Here is a 17,590-nt window from a genome sequence, read left to right as displayed (position 1 = left end):
TTGTCCTGAGCATAAAAGTCTTCCAAGTGTTTCCACTTGATTTGTTTTGTGCCCATCTGTAACACAAGATGGAAGTTGATGTGATACATGTGGTTCTTAGCGATTGTCTTTACTATACTTCAATGTCATTACAGTGCCAGGAATGTTTGTGACATCACCATGGTAATTCAAATGTACTCAATTTATGTCCAACATGTATTCCCACTAATACCACAGTAGGTGATAAACAGGTCTGGGAATTAGCTGAATCATGTATTGTATTTGATAATGAAACTAACCTGCAGACCATGTTTTTTAAGGTTGTTGCGTATTGACTTCACAAGATGAGGCACATCGAATATAAGTGGAATTCTTTTCCCCTCCACCAATATACAGTGTGCCACATCTGTTGCATCTGCTGAATCCAGGCTGGCTCCCAGCAACTTCAGTGTCTTCATGTTTGTTGAAGATTGGTCACAGACCACTGAAATGACCTGTTGTGAGACACACGGTGTACATGTTAACATAATCTCTGTAACATTTATGTGGAGTATGTACATAATATGTAAGTATCTACATAATATGTGAAAGACTTACTGTGAAACCAATTGCTGTTAGGCGCCTTACAGCCTCTGGCAATATTGCTGCCAACTCTTCTCCAGAGAGAGCGGTTTTGCCAAAGAAGTAACCTATGGCCTGCAGTGAGTAGATGAAGTGTACTGTATATTAATTTGTCCTGAACACACAATCATTCCATAAAGTCTCAGCATACTGTCTCTCCAATAAAATTAGCCCTTTCAGTGAAATGAACTGTATATTGTATGTGTAGTGGTCACTTTCTCTAAGCAGTATAGAATTAACATCGACTCACCTGCTTCCACCTCGAGGCCACTCCTCGAGCCATCAGTACCATGGCTTGGTTAGCCACCTCTCCTTTCGCTGTGAGACCATTTACACAATCTAGTGCCCTATTATAGTCGACATGCTGTTTTATTGCGATCTCATCAAAAACAAGGGAAACAGCAAGCTCACTTGGCTTTACAATTTTCCCTAGCTTTTCCATGTGGATGAGGACAGCATCGAGGAAACCTGGCTATAAAACGAAGGAGCAGTAGCATGTTAGTGTAATGGAATGACAAAAACATCTGGAAGGTCAATGCAGGAAGGACACATTTTCATAGATTTGTTATGGCTGAACAAAAGCACAGCAATACTGGATATGTTATTATGAACTGCAACACACATCATTTTGTCATGATATTTTTGCCATTCTTCAACTACTTACATGGAAATGGCTGAAATGTCTATTTATGAAGCATCTCAGGGTTGTTGGGCATGGAAGGACAAAGTGCTTCCTCAGTGTCCTGTAGGCATTGGGGCTGTGATGTAGAATCTTCACACCCAGCTGTTTTACAGATGTTGGGAATGCCTTTCCTCTCTGGTTTCGGCCACGGGTTTTCAGTTGATGGTCTATGAACTCAGCAGTCACTGGAGGAAGAGCTTTCAGGGCATCAGAGACCTTCTTTTTGGCTTTAGCCTTTTCAGCTGAAAGCCTTGAGAGAAAAAAAAGGTTTTCTTTTTAAAGACAGGAGGAAAGTTAAGATAAAAAGTAAAGATAAAAACACACAAAGCACATGCATCAGCTCTACTGTAAAGGAATGCCTACTGTGCTTTAAGGCTTTTGACTTTGGCTTGCAGTCTCTTTTTGCTGGCCTTTTCACGATTAAGCTGTGCTCTCATCCTCCTTTTCTGCTGTATGTCTGCGTTGACTTGTTCTTCAAGGACAAGTCTTCGCTCCGTTTCCAGTGAGAGTTCTGGCCGTTGCTATTGTTAAAGGAGCATTTCACCCCTGGAAGAAATTTTAGTCACTCAAACATACCTCTATATGTAGTGGGAACAAGTATAAACATTACACGCACACGTCTACCAGCAGCTGATGGTGGAGGATCGGCACAATGTAATGTTGGGATGGCATCGTCTGTGAGACGTTTTCTCACTTTCTGCAAAATAATATTCACATGAGGACCTCTCGTCTTCACACTAAATATTCTTCATTGCACTATTCCATTCCCCCCAGAATGATTGTAGGATATAGTGAATATATAGTGAATGTACCATTTGGACAATCATATCCTTTTCAAAGTGGTCCTCACAGACTCCATAGCCTCCTTTTCGCAGGGCATCTGGAGAGAGGATGGACAGGTCTGGTCTCCTGATGTTGACCAGCCATCTCTTTCTCCTATGTAATTAGATAAGATGGTATGGTAAGGAGAAGTTTTTGTCTTGCATAATGTCACCTGTCTTACTTTGCTCATCATGTGCATTCTTCATTAAAGAAAATAAATGCTTTACATGTTTGAAAGTGCACTGTTATTGGCAAATATGCTTTTAAGAAAACCCCCACAAACACACATGTATTATTCAGTCTTATGCTAGATGTGCTCCTGTTTCTGCACATTGCAACAGGGCCTTTTATTTATAATGTATATATTTAACCACTATAGACTATAGTGTGTTTAGCATGTTCAGGTGTAACCCCTGTTGTCATGGAACAGAATTCATAGTTCATTCAGGTCTACATATGCAGCTAGTATGACGTGACAGTGGCCAGCTAATTTATTACTTACCTGTCAGCCTCCTTTGGGAAGGAAAACACAGATTTTTTTCTATTATTACAACCTACTGCTGCACAAAGTTTTGGCATTGTGACTGACTGAAACAGACTTGCATGCTGACAAACTTGTCTTTATATAGAAAAGCATTTAATTTGCTCAGGTGCTGTGAATGACCTGATCCCAAATCATACCCCATCAACCAAGACATGGAATGGACAATTCCATTGGAAAGGAATGGAATAGAAAATGGTCAATAATGGAAAAGGATATTATTGAGCCTTGGAACACACTTTTTATTTATTTTTTAATATGTCCATAATTATCTCACATACTATATTCAGAATCTCAATTTAGAGCATCTTATGGGGACAGAGCATAGAGTTCAAATCTAATATAACATATAAGGGCTCTGTCCCTTATATTATAAGAGACAGAGCCCTCTATGTCTCGTCCGTCAGACTGCAGATGGACCGAGATCACCCTTCAGATATCTTCCCAAATCTCGCGAGAGTGGGTTGCTGCGATAGAGAAACGTCGATAACAAAGTAGATTTTCTCCTAATTTGTGTCACTAAAAAAAAAGCCATTTTAGTACGAAAATCGTTCATATTGTGTGTCTTGTGACGATTGGGTCCAATATTTAGTTCAGTAACCATGGAGCTAAGGAATGGTTCAGAAGCTGAGTTCACGTTGACTCTTCCATTGGAATCAATAGACTCCAACTTGCTTCCTGTCTCCTAAAGAGGTGTCCACCTACGTCACGCAGAAACGGGAAGTAAACCGGAGATTGCGTATCTTTAGGACGCGAACAGTCTTCTCCCGGGTGGTTGAAGCCAGAAGGGGGCGAGGGGCGGGGCTGGGCGGCCAGGAGGAGCAATGTTCTCACTAAATAAGTGTAGAGGAATATCTTGCGGAGTTTCAATGTTAATATGTAAATATGGCAACTCATTTAGATGTAGGTTTATGGTTTCCCATGGACTATAGCAGTTGCAATTTCTCTTCTTTCATAATATAATCCCCACACCAAGAGTAAAAAAAGAAAAAACGTTTCAGTCATTCGGTCCGACTTCACTGTAGCCCATAGTAGCCTTTTCATACGCGATATGTGAAAGTTTATAATATTTAGAGAAATTGAAAAATGTCAAATACAAAAGTAGTCGTAGTAGTGAATATTTATTTTTGTTTCTCATAAGCGTGCATCCGTTGTATTTTTGTTTCTCATCATCCGTTGTCCGTCAACAACACAGCCGTCTGTGCCTCGACGTTTGCGCTCTGTCTGCGATCTTTGCCAGTTAATATTTACATATTAACATTGAAACTCCGCAAGATATTCCTCTACACTTATTTAGTGAGAACATTGCTCCTCCTGGCCGCCCAGCCCCGCCAGCCCCGCCAGCCCCGCCCCTCGCCCCCTTCTGGCTTCAACCACCCGGGAGAAGACTGTTCGCCTTTAGGACAGGCTATGGTTGGTCTAGGCTTTTATTTTTTAGCAAAACTAAACAATAAAAGCCTGGAGATCGAGGCTAACTTGACTTCCTGTTGCCACGGAGAGAGGTACTATAAACTCCTTTAGGAAAGAAAAGGCTCCACGTCTCCGTTACTTTAAGGTTACTTTTGTTAGTGAATTAACAGTCTATCTGGAGTTTGGACTCATGGCGTCTGCTACGCTGGTAGGTTATGTTGTTGTTTATCCCTTAGTTCTCTAATTGAGCATTGCAAGTTCAGTAGCCAGCTAGTTAGCTTGAATGGCTAAAGCTAAATAACAGTAAGGTCTACAAGCAGTGTTGCCATGTCCGCTTATTATTAGTGACATGATTGATTGATTGATTGATGTACTTTATTTAGTAAGACATGAGAAACAGTACATGGAACTTCAATTCACAATACAAGGTCTACTAAACTGGATAACTCGTAAAGCACTAAGCTTGTTTAAAATGAGTTCCCACGCTCACAAATCATGATGGACTTATGGACATTGGGCTTATGTTGCTGTGAAGTTGCTTGTAAATATTGGTTAGTTGCGGGTTGCGTGTTTTTTGGATTGTTTATACATTTCAGTTGCTTATTTGGGCTTGCTTCTCAATTTTTAAATTATTTTAACCAGTGGTTCTCAAATATTTTCATGTCATGGACCCTCACATTATTATAGTAGTTGTCCCCCCCATCTGAAAATGTTTTGTGCTAGCTGTAGTATGTAACCCTCGTCGACGTATTTACGATTCTGACGTGCCACCTGAGCTATTAACATTTTTTTTTCCTATATTGTTCCTTCAGGTCCATAGCAGTGTCTTTAAGCGAAGCCACACACCCAGAACAACAAAATGTAGCAGCTGCTGTGAACAGTTTCATTGTTTTTTATGTACAAAAACATATAATACAAAGGAAGGCGTATCTCACCACCTAGAGGTCCATAAAAAGAATGCCTTAAAAGTGAATGGTTAGTTACCCTCCATTAGCTTTGTGCTATTCCATTATCACTTGTTTGTACTGCTGCTAAGTAAGCTTACCCATAATAATGTCACATACCAGTATTAGGAGTATATAGGGTGTATACTTCCTTTCTTTTAGTTGTTTTCCTTTCCTTAAACATTTGGACTGACCCACCTCCAAACAATATCTGTTTTTTTAAGGCCAGTCCATCTCCTTTTGTTAATTTCCTTGGTTTCCACCTCTATCTACACACTCCAAGTTAGGACTTGATTGACACAATGAGCACTTCAATCCCAAGACCTGTCTAGTCTGTAACACTAGTTAGTTTAGTTTAATTTCATAGGGAAACCATACAATGGACATGATGCTTTTGTCTCTTTATAGACTTGTACGTCAACTGTTGCCATCTGGCTTGCGATTTGGAAATGGCCCCAGGGCCCCATTTCCATTGCCCCTTTTGTGGGGTCAAGTACAGGAGGAAGGACACCATGCGGAAGCACCTGCCAACGTGCCGTTCTGAAATGGTGGGTGTGTGTGTTGTTTACTGCTATATATTTTACATTACTGCTATATATTCTTTAATTTATGAAAAATATATTTTTTTTGATTTATGAATATATTATTAATGTAGAGTTTATTTTGGTTTATTTTCTTCATATAACTTAAAGGTTAGTGAAATGAAAAATATGTTTTTCACACTTTTAGAGCATATCCGTGGTCATCATATGGGCATACCTAACAATAGATGCCAAAAAAAATAAAAATAAAACATTTTTTGTGTATTTTTATATCTAAAGTCCCTAAAAAGCCAATCTTAATTACTTCCTGTAAACGAAAACGTGCTGCGTGATGACATAACGCAGCCTTCATGAATATAAATGAATCTTGATTACATGCACCTGTTTGATTCCCATAGCTGCACGTTCTTCAAACACAGCTGATTTTAATTACAGAGATACTCCGTTTTGAATCTCATTGAAGATGAGTGTATTACTCATTTTAAACTTCATATGCACACTAAAATATGTATCTGAAAACATTATAGGTTAGAAATAAGCCAGGTAGTAGCAAACGTGCTTCACTGGCTGTCTCTCGCTCACTTGTAAACAAACACTAGCCGTGTTGCGCACGGCTGAAGTGATTGAGATCCAACGTCCCATAGCCTGAAGGGATGGGACCTTCTGATTGGTTGAGAGTCAGTTGAACCGGCGTTTCAGACTGAACCTTCAAAATAAAATGACCGAAAATGTCACTGCAGTGCGTCTTTAAAACAAAGCCTTGAGCTTTTATTCTGAAATGTCGAGGCTGGGGGGCGTGGCTTCAACTGTTCCAGCCATGGAGGAATGACAGTGGTGGAATGAGACGTGATATTCCAGCCTGCATGCATACACTCTTGGGACGATGGATGGATGGGTCCTATCACTGCCCACCCTTTGCTTTAGGGAAAAGAACAATCCAGCCCTCATACTCAAGCACTTTCACTTTAGCCTTCCCTCTGCCAGTGTTATTTATATAGCACATAAACGTATGAGTAAACAGGGCCAATGTCCACATAAGGTGCGAGGGTACTGGTGGTCATACTGGTGGCTATTTTTATTTTTAGCAAAGGGTTATAGTTGTAGAGGGGGAAAAAAGAGCAGACCAAGTAAACAAAACAAAGTATAATTTACTTGAGCACCTGCCCCTCAAAATGTTTGTGCATGCCACTGTGGGTGCTGTTCTGAACATTGCAAATCCCTAAGCAAGTAAAGGTATCTGAAAACAACATTATAGCTTAGTACAGCTGTGGAAATTGTCTTAATGTTCCCATCACAAGCAACAACTGGAGATCTGATAACATTAAACAGGTTTAGGGTTTCATGTGCCTTTTTTTTAAGGCCTTCAAATACAATGGATTCAATTTGTTTTGATACAAACTGAGCCTATGCTTTTTTCCCCCCATAATCTGTTTACGGATAAGTTTACTCCAATGCCAGCTGTATTTCTTGTGATGATAAAGAGGCTGTTTCTGAGCTCTGAACCGGTTGCTCTCATTTGAGAGATTTTCATAAATGTGTGTGAAATGTGCCATGTTTCTCTCAGCCATTCAGTGAGACTGCTTGGAAGACATGTTTTTGTGTTTGTTTGTTTTTTATTCCTCATCATGCCTTGTGTCTGCTGTTGTTCAGGACTTCGGGGCCGAGAACATCGTGGATGAGCTCAGACAGGAAGTGATCAAGCCCCCAGAGCCACCACCCCATGTTGAAGCCGCCACCCCAGTGGAAGCTGGAACTGCAGGTGGGGAGAAATACATGCGCGAGCAAAACATACTGATATATATTTATATATAGAGATATAAATATGTAAACATATTATACATAAATATATATATGCATTTACATATACATAGGCATCTCCAGTGAAATTTAATAAATATCTCGCGTTCAATCCTTGACACACGGGCTGCCGTAGAACGCAAAAATGACACTAGTGCGCATGCTCATAACTCTACGTGTGGTCAAAATCGACTCAATAATTCTACTTCCGGCAGTCTTCCGGGTGCTTCAAAACGCCACTGAGCACATTCATTGAAATGATAGCTGGGGGCGGGGCAATCCGCCCTCTAGTTATATTATACCTCTATGGAAGTGATACCTTCGTGTGAGCTGAGACAGGAAGTGATACCTTCGTGTGAGTGTCTCTTGCAACCAAAGAAACCACCAGGGGAGATGAAAAGTCTGACGGCACAAGTGGTCAAAATGAAGCCGTGTCTCAATCCCATCTTTAACAGGAACTCTCCCAATTCTACAAATCTGGATCCTCAGTATCTAGACTCCTGGGTGTGATGATTCGTTTTGGATAATTTCTATCTACAAGCTCACAATGGTTATCAGTGCGTCACGGTGTGAGCTTGTAGATGGGCTGTTTTTGTAAAAAAAATGATTTCAAAGTTTACCCAAAATAGGGACACCAGGGTTCATGTGGTTAATATATTGGGTCCTGTTGGGGTGCACAATATTATATAAGATGGTTTTATTTGACTATGTAATTGCAAATTAGAATTATTGTAGGAAAGCACCCTTTTTGCACCATGTTTTCTGATACATCCGTCTGTATAGACTAATCCACAGAGCTCTGCGGTGTCAGACTCCTGCTACGGTGTGCATTCTGACACCGCAGTTATGCTTGCGCCAGGGGAGTGCTCTGTGGATTCGTTTGTAGTGAATGTATGTCATCCATAACTTTTTCTGTTTGTCTGAAAATGTCTTTCTGATTCGCAGGTGCCGAGGAGACTGCCGAGGAAAACTGGTGGCCGTATCTTTTTCTCATGCTGTTATATAAAGGTTGGTGCCCTGTGCTGCTGCGCTGATTTTATCCGCCAGATTGGGACGTTCACGGCATATTTTGCACCATTACGGTGCGTTCATCATCGGTGACGAGTGCCTCTAACAGCCGCTGCTGGCTGCGTGCACGCAGCGAGGCGATGCGAGGCGACGCGAGTCATATCGCTACCCCTGTGCCTAATGGCTGTACATGGGGCCGACGGGTGCTTTAGAGTGATTGTGTGAGTGTGGCTTCAGGAAGTAAATTCCTAGTCTCGATCTCCAGGCTTTTATTTTTTAGTTTTGCTAAAAAATAAAAGCTTGGAAATGGTGACTCAGATTTGACTGAAAATGGTGACTCAGATTTCAATGTAAAATGGATGAGAGGATTGGGTCAGGTATTAGTCTATAGCATTATGCCCCGTCGTTTTAAAAGTAATATAACAAACCTTAGAATAGTGATGATAGATAAAACCTTAATGTCACACCATACATTACCCTAATCAATATATTTGTTTTAAAAAACTAACTTATTAAGCCCCAACATAGCTAAAGTTCTCAACTGCATGCTGGGATAAGACTTCGTAGCCAATGGTAGGAAGGCTCCTCTCCTAGCAAGGGCCTTGTTCACACCTCAGGTGTTAGCTATTCTTCCCTCACTACCCAACAACTGTAATCAGGAGGGACACAGTATATTTGTTTAATCATTATCTGTATGTAGCACATTTCATGAACACATTTCCTGAAACCTATGTTTTAAGGGTTCTAATTATACAAAAATGTAAAAAATGATCCGAAAATAGCAAATCTACAAACTCGGATGAGACTAGGGGTGTAATGACATTAGACTGTCTTGCAATTTAATTATAAATCAGTCCCCATGCCTATGGGGTATTTTTTTTTATCACTGGGCATTTGCACACATGTGAAATATTTGTTCTGTGCATTTACCCATCTTAATTTCCTACCTAACCTATCCTAACTTAAAATAATAAAGGACTTAGTAGTTGCTACCCTCTAGTGGCCAAACACTGCATATTGCAGCTTACATGTTTGCCTGTGTAATAATGAATGTTTCCTGCTCCCATAGCTGACAACCTAAGCAACGCCCAGTCAGGCTCCAGTCTGTCCCTGGCCTCCGCTACCACCAATGAAGCTGACAGCGTCAACTCGGGAGGGGCCGGCTCCCAACGGTACGCTGTCTCCCTCTGCTAGAAACCTGGCTTTAATCAGTTGTAATGTTATTATGTTTGTATTTTTATTGTAATGTTTATATTTATTTTGTATATTTAATCATGTGTTTTCCAGCTGTGACTCGGTAGAGTCCTTCCCAGGCAGCCGAAACAGCAGTTGCAGCGCAGAGAGAGACTGGGACAACGGCTCCACTGCGTCTTCCATCACGTCCATGGCTGAATACACCGGTCAGTGCACAGAAAGCAGCACATTTTCGAAAATGGCTGCTCTTACAAGCTCATAACGTGTCGCAGTGCGACACGTTGAGAGCTTGTAGATCGTCCATTTTCGCTGTTCATCAGACGAAGTATATAGGGCTTAAGTGTTTGACATGCACTGAATGTTTCATGCTTTACTGTGTCTAAACTGATTTTCTTTAGGTCCCAAGCTGTTCAAGGAACCAAGCGCCAAGTCCAACAAGCCAATCATCCACAACGCCATCGCACACTGCTGCCTGGCGGGCAAGGTCAATGAGCCCCAGAAGAACCAGATCCTAGAGGTTAGAGCCCAGAGGATTTTCATTTCTCACTGACAGTCAATGTACTCAAAAACCCAGTGTTTACTGCCAGGGACCCCCAGAAGAGAAGATTTATGTAAAAAAAAAATATATATATATCAAAATGTTCCAAAAGTTTCGATATTTTTAACAATATTTTCAAAAACAATGGTGTAGTTTGTTGAAGATCATCAGAAGTTGATAATGCATAGCTTGCTTCTGTAAAAAATAGCAGATCTACAAGCTCACAACGCCTCGCAGCGAGGCGTTGTGAGGAAGGGTCTTGTGATGATAAAGAGGCTGTTTCTGAGCTCTGAACTGGTTGCTCTCATTTGAGAGATTTTCATAAATGTGTGTGAAATGTGCTATGTTTCTCTCAGCCATTCAGTGAGACTGCTTGGAAGACATGTTTTTGTGTGTGTTTTTTTTATTTTTATTCCTCATCATGCCTTCTGTCTGCTGTTGTTCAGGAGATCATTGTGGATGAGCTGAGACAGGAAGTGATCAGCACCAACAGCAAGGCTGAGCCCCCACAGTGTAAGTAGTAATATAGTGCACTTGGGTAGCTAACGTTAGCATGCTAACAGTTTCTATATTTAGAATAGGCTAACATCTAAATATGGCTATTCTAAATATAGGATTCTATTAATACATCTGCTGTATATATAGATTTTAATCCATTCATTTAATCCAATCAATTTAATTCGTTTTTAATTCATTCTTAATTCATTCTTAATCCAATTATTTAATTTGTTCATTAAATAATTCATTCTTAATTTAATTATAAATATTATATATCTTTCTCTCTATTCTTTATCTAATTCTCTTTTCTTTCTGGGTCTTTTTCCAAAAGCCCAACTGCAGAGTGTCAGTTTTGACACCTGTTCAAAAATGTATCCTCTCCCCCTCCCTCCCTTCCTCTTTTCTCTCTCTCTCTCAGGGTTTCTCTCTCCCCTTTCTCTCCCTCCCATTCCCTCCCTCCCTCCCTCTCTGTCTCTCTTGGGCAAAATTTATGGAATTGGGTAAAAGGGGAGATGGGTGGATAATGATCATCAGTGGTACTGCAGGCCCACAGGTTGGTTTAAACTCTTTTGTCATATTATAGGCTTATTTTTTTTTTTTGAACAATAATAACTTTTAACAGCTGCCGTAGCGAAGAGATGGATTAAAGATGGAGTCTAGCTAGCTTACCACCTCCCATTGGGTGGTCCAAGCCCCTGACTCAGATTTCAATGTAAAATGGATGAGAGGATTGGGTCAGGTATTAGTCTATAGCATTATGCCCCGTGGTTTTAAAAGTAATATAACAAACCTTAGAATAGTGATGATAGATAAAACCTTAATGTCACACCATACATTACCCTAATCAATATATTTGTTTTAAAAAACTAACTTATTAAGCCCCAACATAGCTAAAGTTCTCAACTGCATGCTGGGATAAGACTTTGTAGCCAATGGTAGGAAGGCTCCTCTCCTAGCAAGGGCCTTGTTCACACCTCAGGTGTTAGCTATTCTTCCCTCACTACCCAACAACTGTAATCAGGAGGGACACAGTATATTTGTTTAATCATTATCTGTATGTAGCACATTTCATGAACACATTTCCTGAAACCTATGTTTTAAGGGTTCTAATTATACAAAAATGCAAAAAATGATCCGAAAATAGCAAATCTACAAACTCAGATGAGACTAGGGGTGTAATGACATTAGACTGTCTTGCAATTTAATTATAAATCAGTCCCCATGCCTATGGGGTATTTTTTTTATCACTGGGCATTTGCACACATGTGAAATATTTGTTCTGTGAATTTACCCATCTTAATTTCCTACCTAACCTATCCTAACTTAAAATAATAAAGGACTTAGTAGTTGCTACCCTCTAGTGGCCAAACACTGCATATTGCAGCTTACATGTTTGCCTGTGTAATAATGAATGTTTCCTGCTCCCATAGCTGATAACCTAAGCAACGCCCAGTCAGGCTCCAGTCTGTCCCTGGCCTCCGCTACCACCAATGAAGCTGACAGCGTCAACTCGGGAGGGGGCGGCTCCCAACGGTACGCTGTCTCCCTCTGCTAGAAACCTGGCTTTAATCAGTTGTAATGTTATTATGTTTGTATTTTTATTGTAATGTTTATATTTATTTTGTATATTTAATCATGTGTTTTCCAGCTGTGACTCGGTAGAGTCCTTCCCAGGCAGCCGAAACAGCAGTTGCAGCGCAGAGAGAGACTGGGACAACGGCTCCACTGCGTCTTCCATCACGTCCATGGCTGAATACACCGGTCAGTGCACAGAAAGCAGCACATTTTCGAAAATGGCTGCTCTTACAAGCTCATAACGTGTCGCAGTGCGACACGTTGAGAGCTTGTAGATCGTCCATTTTCGCTGTTCATCAGACGAAGTATATAGGGCTTAAGTGTTTGACATGCACTGAATGTTTCATGCTTTACTGTGTCTAAACTGATTTTCTTTAGGTCCCAAGCTGTTCAAGGAACCAAGTGCCAAGTCCAACAAGCCAATCATCCACAACGCCATCGCACACTGCTGCCTGGCGGGCAAGGTCAATGAGCCCCAGAAGAACCAGATCCTAGAGGTTAGAGCCCAGAGGATTTTCATTTCTCACTGACAGTCAATGTACTCAAAAACCCAGTGTTTACTGCCAGGGACCCCCAGAAGAGAAGATTTATGTAAAAAAAATATATATATATCAAAATGTTCCAAAAGTTTCGATATTTTTAACAATATTTTCAAAAACAGCAGGTGTACAAGCTCACGGCACGAAGTGACACGCTGTGATCGTGTTCATCTGCTATTTTTTAATAGCCAACATATGAATGGATAAAGTGGTTAAAATAATTGTGATGCAACATTAACTACTTTTGCTGGGGTCCACGGACCCCACGTTGAGAATCACTGGTTTAAGTAGCCTTGGGAACCAACGATTCCCGAGCCACGTGGCCCATAGTTGTCCTGGGTAATATTATGCTGTATCGATATTATATTGAGGAGGTAAGCTCCGTTACAGCAGCCTTCCTTGTTTACATTTTGCGGCGATGCTGTCAGCTAGTTGCAGACAGTATGAAGGCCCAAAACTCAGAACGTCATTGAGACTCAAAGCATAAAATTGTCCGTAACTTGGTGATAAACTTCTCACTAGGGGTGCAACAATTAATCAAACTAATACATTTTTATAAATTATAAAACAATTGATTGATAATCAATCGCTATTTTAGGCATGATATTAAAAGCGAAAAGTTAAAAACAACAACATTATATATATGATATATATACACAGTATATATCATTTTTTTAACTCCTAAAATAGTATGACTGTCCAAAACTCACAACATGGTGAGACACTTGTTTCTCAAAGCATAAATTGACTGAACAATTGCTCCGCCCACCCCAGGAGTTGGAGAAGTGCGAGTCCAACCACCTGATGATCCTGTTCCGCGACGGCGGCTGCCAGTTCCGGGCGCTCTACTCCTTCTTCCCCGACACCAAGGAGATCACCAAGCTGACGGGCACCGGCCCCAAGAGCATCAGCAGGAAGATGATCGACAAGTTCTACAAGTACAGCTCGGGACGCAAGCAGTTCACCGTCTTCCACGCCAAGACCGTGTCGGTCAGCGTGGACGCCCTGACCATCCACAAACACCTGTGGCAGACCAAGAAGGGCACTGTGCCAAAGAGTCTGAAGAGCGTGAAATAGGCCGGAGATGAGAAGGGTCTTTAAAAAAAACTAAACGAAACAATCGTCTCCACCGCTCCAAAATCATCAGACCCCGATCATCTTGCTTGTTTTCCCTGGATAGACCGCATTGACGCCCGCCTAGCCTAGCTAACCGTTTGTCGCTCTGGAAACCTTGCCGGAGGCCACGCTTACGGACACGTGGTCGCCTGTAGGCAGGACCGAGGGTTACGGGGGCAAATGGAAAATACTACCGCGTCACTGGATGGTATGTGAGACTAGTCTAAGCAAAGGGAAAATGCCATCTGAGGTTAGTACGGTATGATAACCCCTCCCTGTGACCTCAATGCCTTCTGTTCAGGTGCTGTCGATCCTGCTCCCATTTTTCTACGATGACCACGACTCAAGCATGTGGCATTTTTCTCTTCTTCTGTCTCTCATGTGGTGGATTTTCTTTTATTTACTTGAGTATTTATTGGTTTGGCACTGTCGTGGTCGAGAGCTCAGCTGCAGCACTACAATCCTTGCCCTCAACACGCCTCTCGCTCTTTTAGACAAACGAGGAAAACGGTGGCAGAACCTGGGCTCGCCTGTTCTGTCCCAATGCAGAAATCGGAAGCAAGGGACACGGAATACATACATCCCCTTTTTTTGGGGCGGGGATTTGAGCCGCTCCATTGCACCGACACCTCTCCTAAGTGTGGACTAATGCTGGGGTTCTCAAAGTGGGAGTGCAGGGGTTCAAAATTGACCCTTAACAATTATGTATCTCTGAGATTGTACAAATCGAACCAAATGGTCCATTTGGCTCCATTTGTGTGGGGGTCCTTGAAATTAAAAAAAAGTTTGAGAACCACTGGACTAATGTAACGGTTAAATCAGACTGGCATCGCCATTCTTGCCTCACCAGGGGTCTGCGAACCTGCTGCTCTGATCTGTCTTCTTCTGTCTCCCCGGCTCCCCCTGACGTCTGTTGGCCTTTCATGCATCATGGTACTATCATCTATTTATTCAGCCGCTTTTTAAAAAAACTAGATGCTGGTCTGTGTAGCACTGGGTAATGGGTATAGCTAAGAAAAAATTGGGTGCGGGCTGTGGTTCAATTATTTACCGACATTAAAGAACATTCCTCCAATGTGTCAACAAACACTGCCACATTGTCTGTCTGTCTTCTCTGTATGTTCATTCACATCCAAGTGCTTTTTAGGAACCTTGTTGGCCTCAAGAACAACCAGAAGTGTTGCACGTGCACTTTAAGCCCGATTTTATACTTTGTTGTACTACGCTGTTGCACGCCGGAAATAGCGGCCCTACAAGCTTGTAAATCCGATATTTTCGGCACGCGACTTCGTCATACGGCGGAGAATAATTAAGCATTACTTTATTTTCGGGCATACAAAAACTATGTGTGAACTAATGACCATGGTATTGTCTTTAAAACTGCTGTTGTGCACTCGTAAAAAAGCAACCTGTGTGGAACTAAACCAAACACTAAGATTGAATAATACTGACCTGTAAACCTGAAGGGCATCCATTGATACTACTGCTGTCTCCAAAAACTACGTAGAATACTTGATTATCCTTTGTTGCTGCATTTGATTATTCTTTTTTGATAGATCTTACTATTGTACGCAGGTGTGTTTATTTTATGTTTACTAAAAGATTGTATTTGGCATTGGTCACCGTTTTTGTTACACTAGTGTACTCTTCATCATGTTGTTTTTATCTTTGATTCCCATACCACCTATTTATTTAAAAAAAGGAAGCACCGAAACACTACATTTTCCATTAAATAAAAGAAACAAAAACTTTTTAATTTTCTATTCTTTTGTCATGGTTTAATTTGTCCATTTGTGTGACTCACCATTTTTTCTGTTATGGATTTGGGCACCACACCTTTCTAATTTCTAAACAATTATAGCTCACCACCATCACATGATCGCATGTTCACTTTTCACAAGAAGCTGCATCCATTCAACTTGATCTTTGCATATTTTATTTATTTCTTCAGTGCATCGTTTAACCTCTAATCACTATTTTGGGCATTTTTTTTTTTAATACATTATTTTAAAAGCATCCAGATTCTGCAGCAAACATTCGGTGATAATGACATATCTACATGCTGCAATTTATTGTGAGCTTGTAGACCAGCTATGTTCAGCCAAGATATTTAGTGTGGAGGGGGGAAAAGGACGGGGCCTTCTAGTATAGACCCCTGGGGGACTCCGGTCAACTCATTTTATAGGGTTTAAAGGGCAAGACCACTTTGGTAGATGTTTGGGTTGTGTAGTTCCCTTGCCGTGATCTAACTCCAAAGGTGGACAAGAAATCAAAAATAATTTGTCCATTGACTAAATTGATTATTCAAAATATGCTCAATATTGACTTGCATTGAACGGCAAGGCCACTCTGCAGGCTCTTTTTCAGCCTGTAAACGGATGCAAATAAAGCTGATTCAGATGTATTTTGAATTATCAATTTCTAGTCAATGGAGATTTTTTTATTTTATTTCTTGTCCACCTTTGGAGTTGCATCATGGCAAGGTAACTACACAACCCAAACCTCCAAAGTGGTCTTGACCTTTTAAGTTAATACTAATGTCTCACAGGTTTGCTCACACCTTCTCTCTAAGGGCTGATGATAAATGTATAGTTGGACATCTGAGTTGCAATTGGGTGACTTCAGGCCTCCCTCAGAGCTAACTGCCTTCCACTCAAACCAACTGTAACAGCAGGGGTCATGCCTTAACGCACTGGTGCTCAATGTGCGGTCCCGGGACCACCAGGTTTGTGACTGAAGAGTATACAAATGGGACATGGAGTTCAATCAACTCTGAGGATTTTACAGAGTAGATCGAGTTCCAGTATAGTTTAATTCAGTGAAAAGGGTAAACTGTAAACCAATCTAAACTGTAAAATCATCTGTGTTAATTTTACTCTTTAACTTAAGAGTGTACAAATGGACCAGTCGGCGTCCATTCGGTTCATTTTGTACACTCGCAGTCACAGACCCGCGGCCGCGTTTGTCCATTTGGACTGCTGGTGGTCGTTCGGACCAACTCCGTCCCAGGACCCGATGTTGAGAAACAGTGGCTTTAATGCCTGTGGTCATAATAACCATGGTAAACTGAAGCCATGTCATGGCAACATACCGTTTACAGTCAACTTGCAGGTTCATTGATCTACAGCATGTCTCTCTAGACGTGGTGCAGATATCCCAGTCCAGATATTTTTTTATCTGACTTATTAGATCCTGCTCCAGAGCAGACACAGTCTATCATGAAAGGTAAGTTTTGTCGCTGTTTTTTTCCTCAGTTAAATATGAAATATTAAGCAAAAACAAAGAAAGAAGCAATGATTTAATGAGAAATCTCATGTTAATCCTCTTTATCTCTACAGTTTGTGTCCCTGGCCTTGCTTTGGTGCTGGTATGTGTAGTTTGGGACTTGGGCCGTACTTGTACATTAGATGGCATCACAATGATCTGTCAGGAGGTTCCATCAAGTAAGACTTTTGTTTTGTTAAAATCATTTCTTTGATTAACCTCTTTAACCCTGGGGTCCCACCCAATTTTGGGCAGGTCATTCATGTAAACAAAAAGGGGGCTTAAATAGTAGCTCTACAAGCTCACTGAGAGCTTGAAGATCGTCTATTTCCAAAATAATTTAGTACATACAATAGCCTACTGCCCTACAAAGCCAAAGAGCAGTAACTACGTTTTTGCACACACTGACTTATTTGTGTATCCCAAAGGTCAAATTAGTCTTTGTGATTTTGGGGGATGAACAATTACCTCAAGAACAGATATACAATTTGTGTAATATCACTTATATGCCCCCATTTAC

General features: G+C 41.0%; 1 protein-coding gene across 1 annotated transcript; it reads left to right on the top strand.

Moving 5' to 3' along the window:
- Positions 1-4,135: 4,135 nt before the first annotated feature.
- LOC311037674 (uncharacterized protein) lies at positions 4,136-15,551 on the top strand. Its single transcript, XM_084046924.1, has 13 exons — positions 4,136-4,263; positions 4,868-5,030; positions 5,408-5,547; positions 7,192-7,300; positions 8,284-8,346; positions 9,416-9,518; positions 9,634-9,746; positions 9,939-10,057; positions 10,525-10,591; positions 12,007-12,109; positions 12,225-12,337; positions 12,530-12,648; positions 13,465-15,551. Exons 1-13 carry the CDS (start codon positions 4,246-4,248, stop codon positions 13,765-13,767), a joined length of 1,533 nt encoding a protein of 510 aa, XP_083903050.1. The 5' UTR covers positions 4,136-4,245; the 3' UTR covers positions 13,768-15,551.
- Positions 15,552-17,590: the final 2,039 nt, after the last annotated feature.

Source organism: Gymnoscopelus microlampas (assembly GCF_963454915.1).
Source record: "Gymnoscopelus microlampas genome assembly, chromosome: 21".
Taxonomy (NCBI): domain Eukaryota; kingdom Metazoa; phylum Chordata; class Actinopteri; order Myctophiformes; family Myctophidae; genus Gymnoscopelus; species Gymnoscopelus microlampas.
This window is presented reverse-complemented; position numbering and strand designations above follow the sequence as displayed.

Bases quoted from the DNA above. Each gene is read 5' to 3' on its own strand.
- LOC311037674 (XM_084046924.1), top strand. The intron at 7,301-8,283 runs GTGGGGAGAAAT...TCTGATTCGCAG, and splicing joins AGTGGAAGCTGGAACTGCAG to GTGCCGAGGAGACTGCCGAG. The intron at 12,110-12,224 runs GTACGCTGTCTC...TGTGTTTTCCAG, and splicing joins GGAGGGGGCGGCTCCCAACG to CTGTGACTCGGTAGAGTCCT.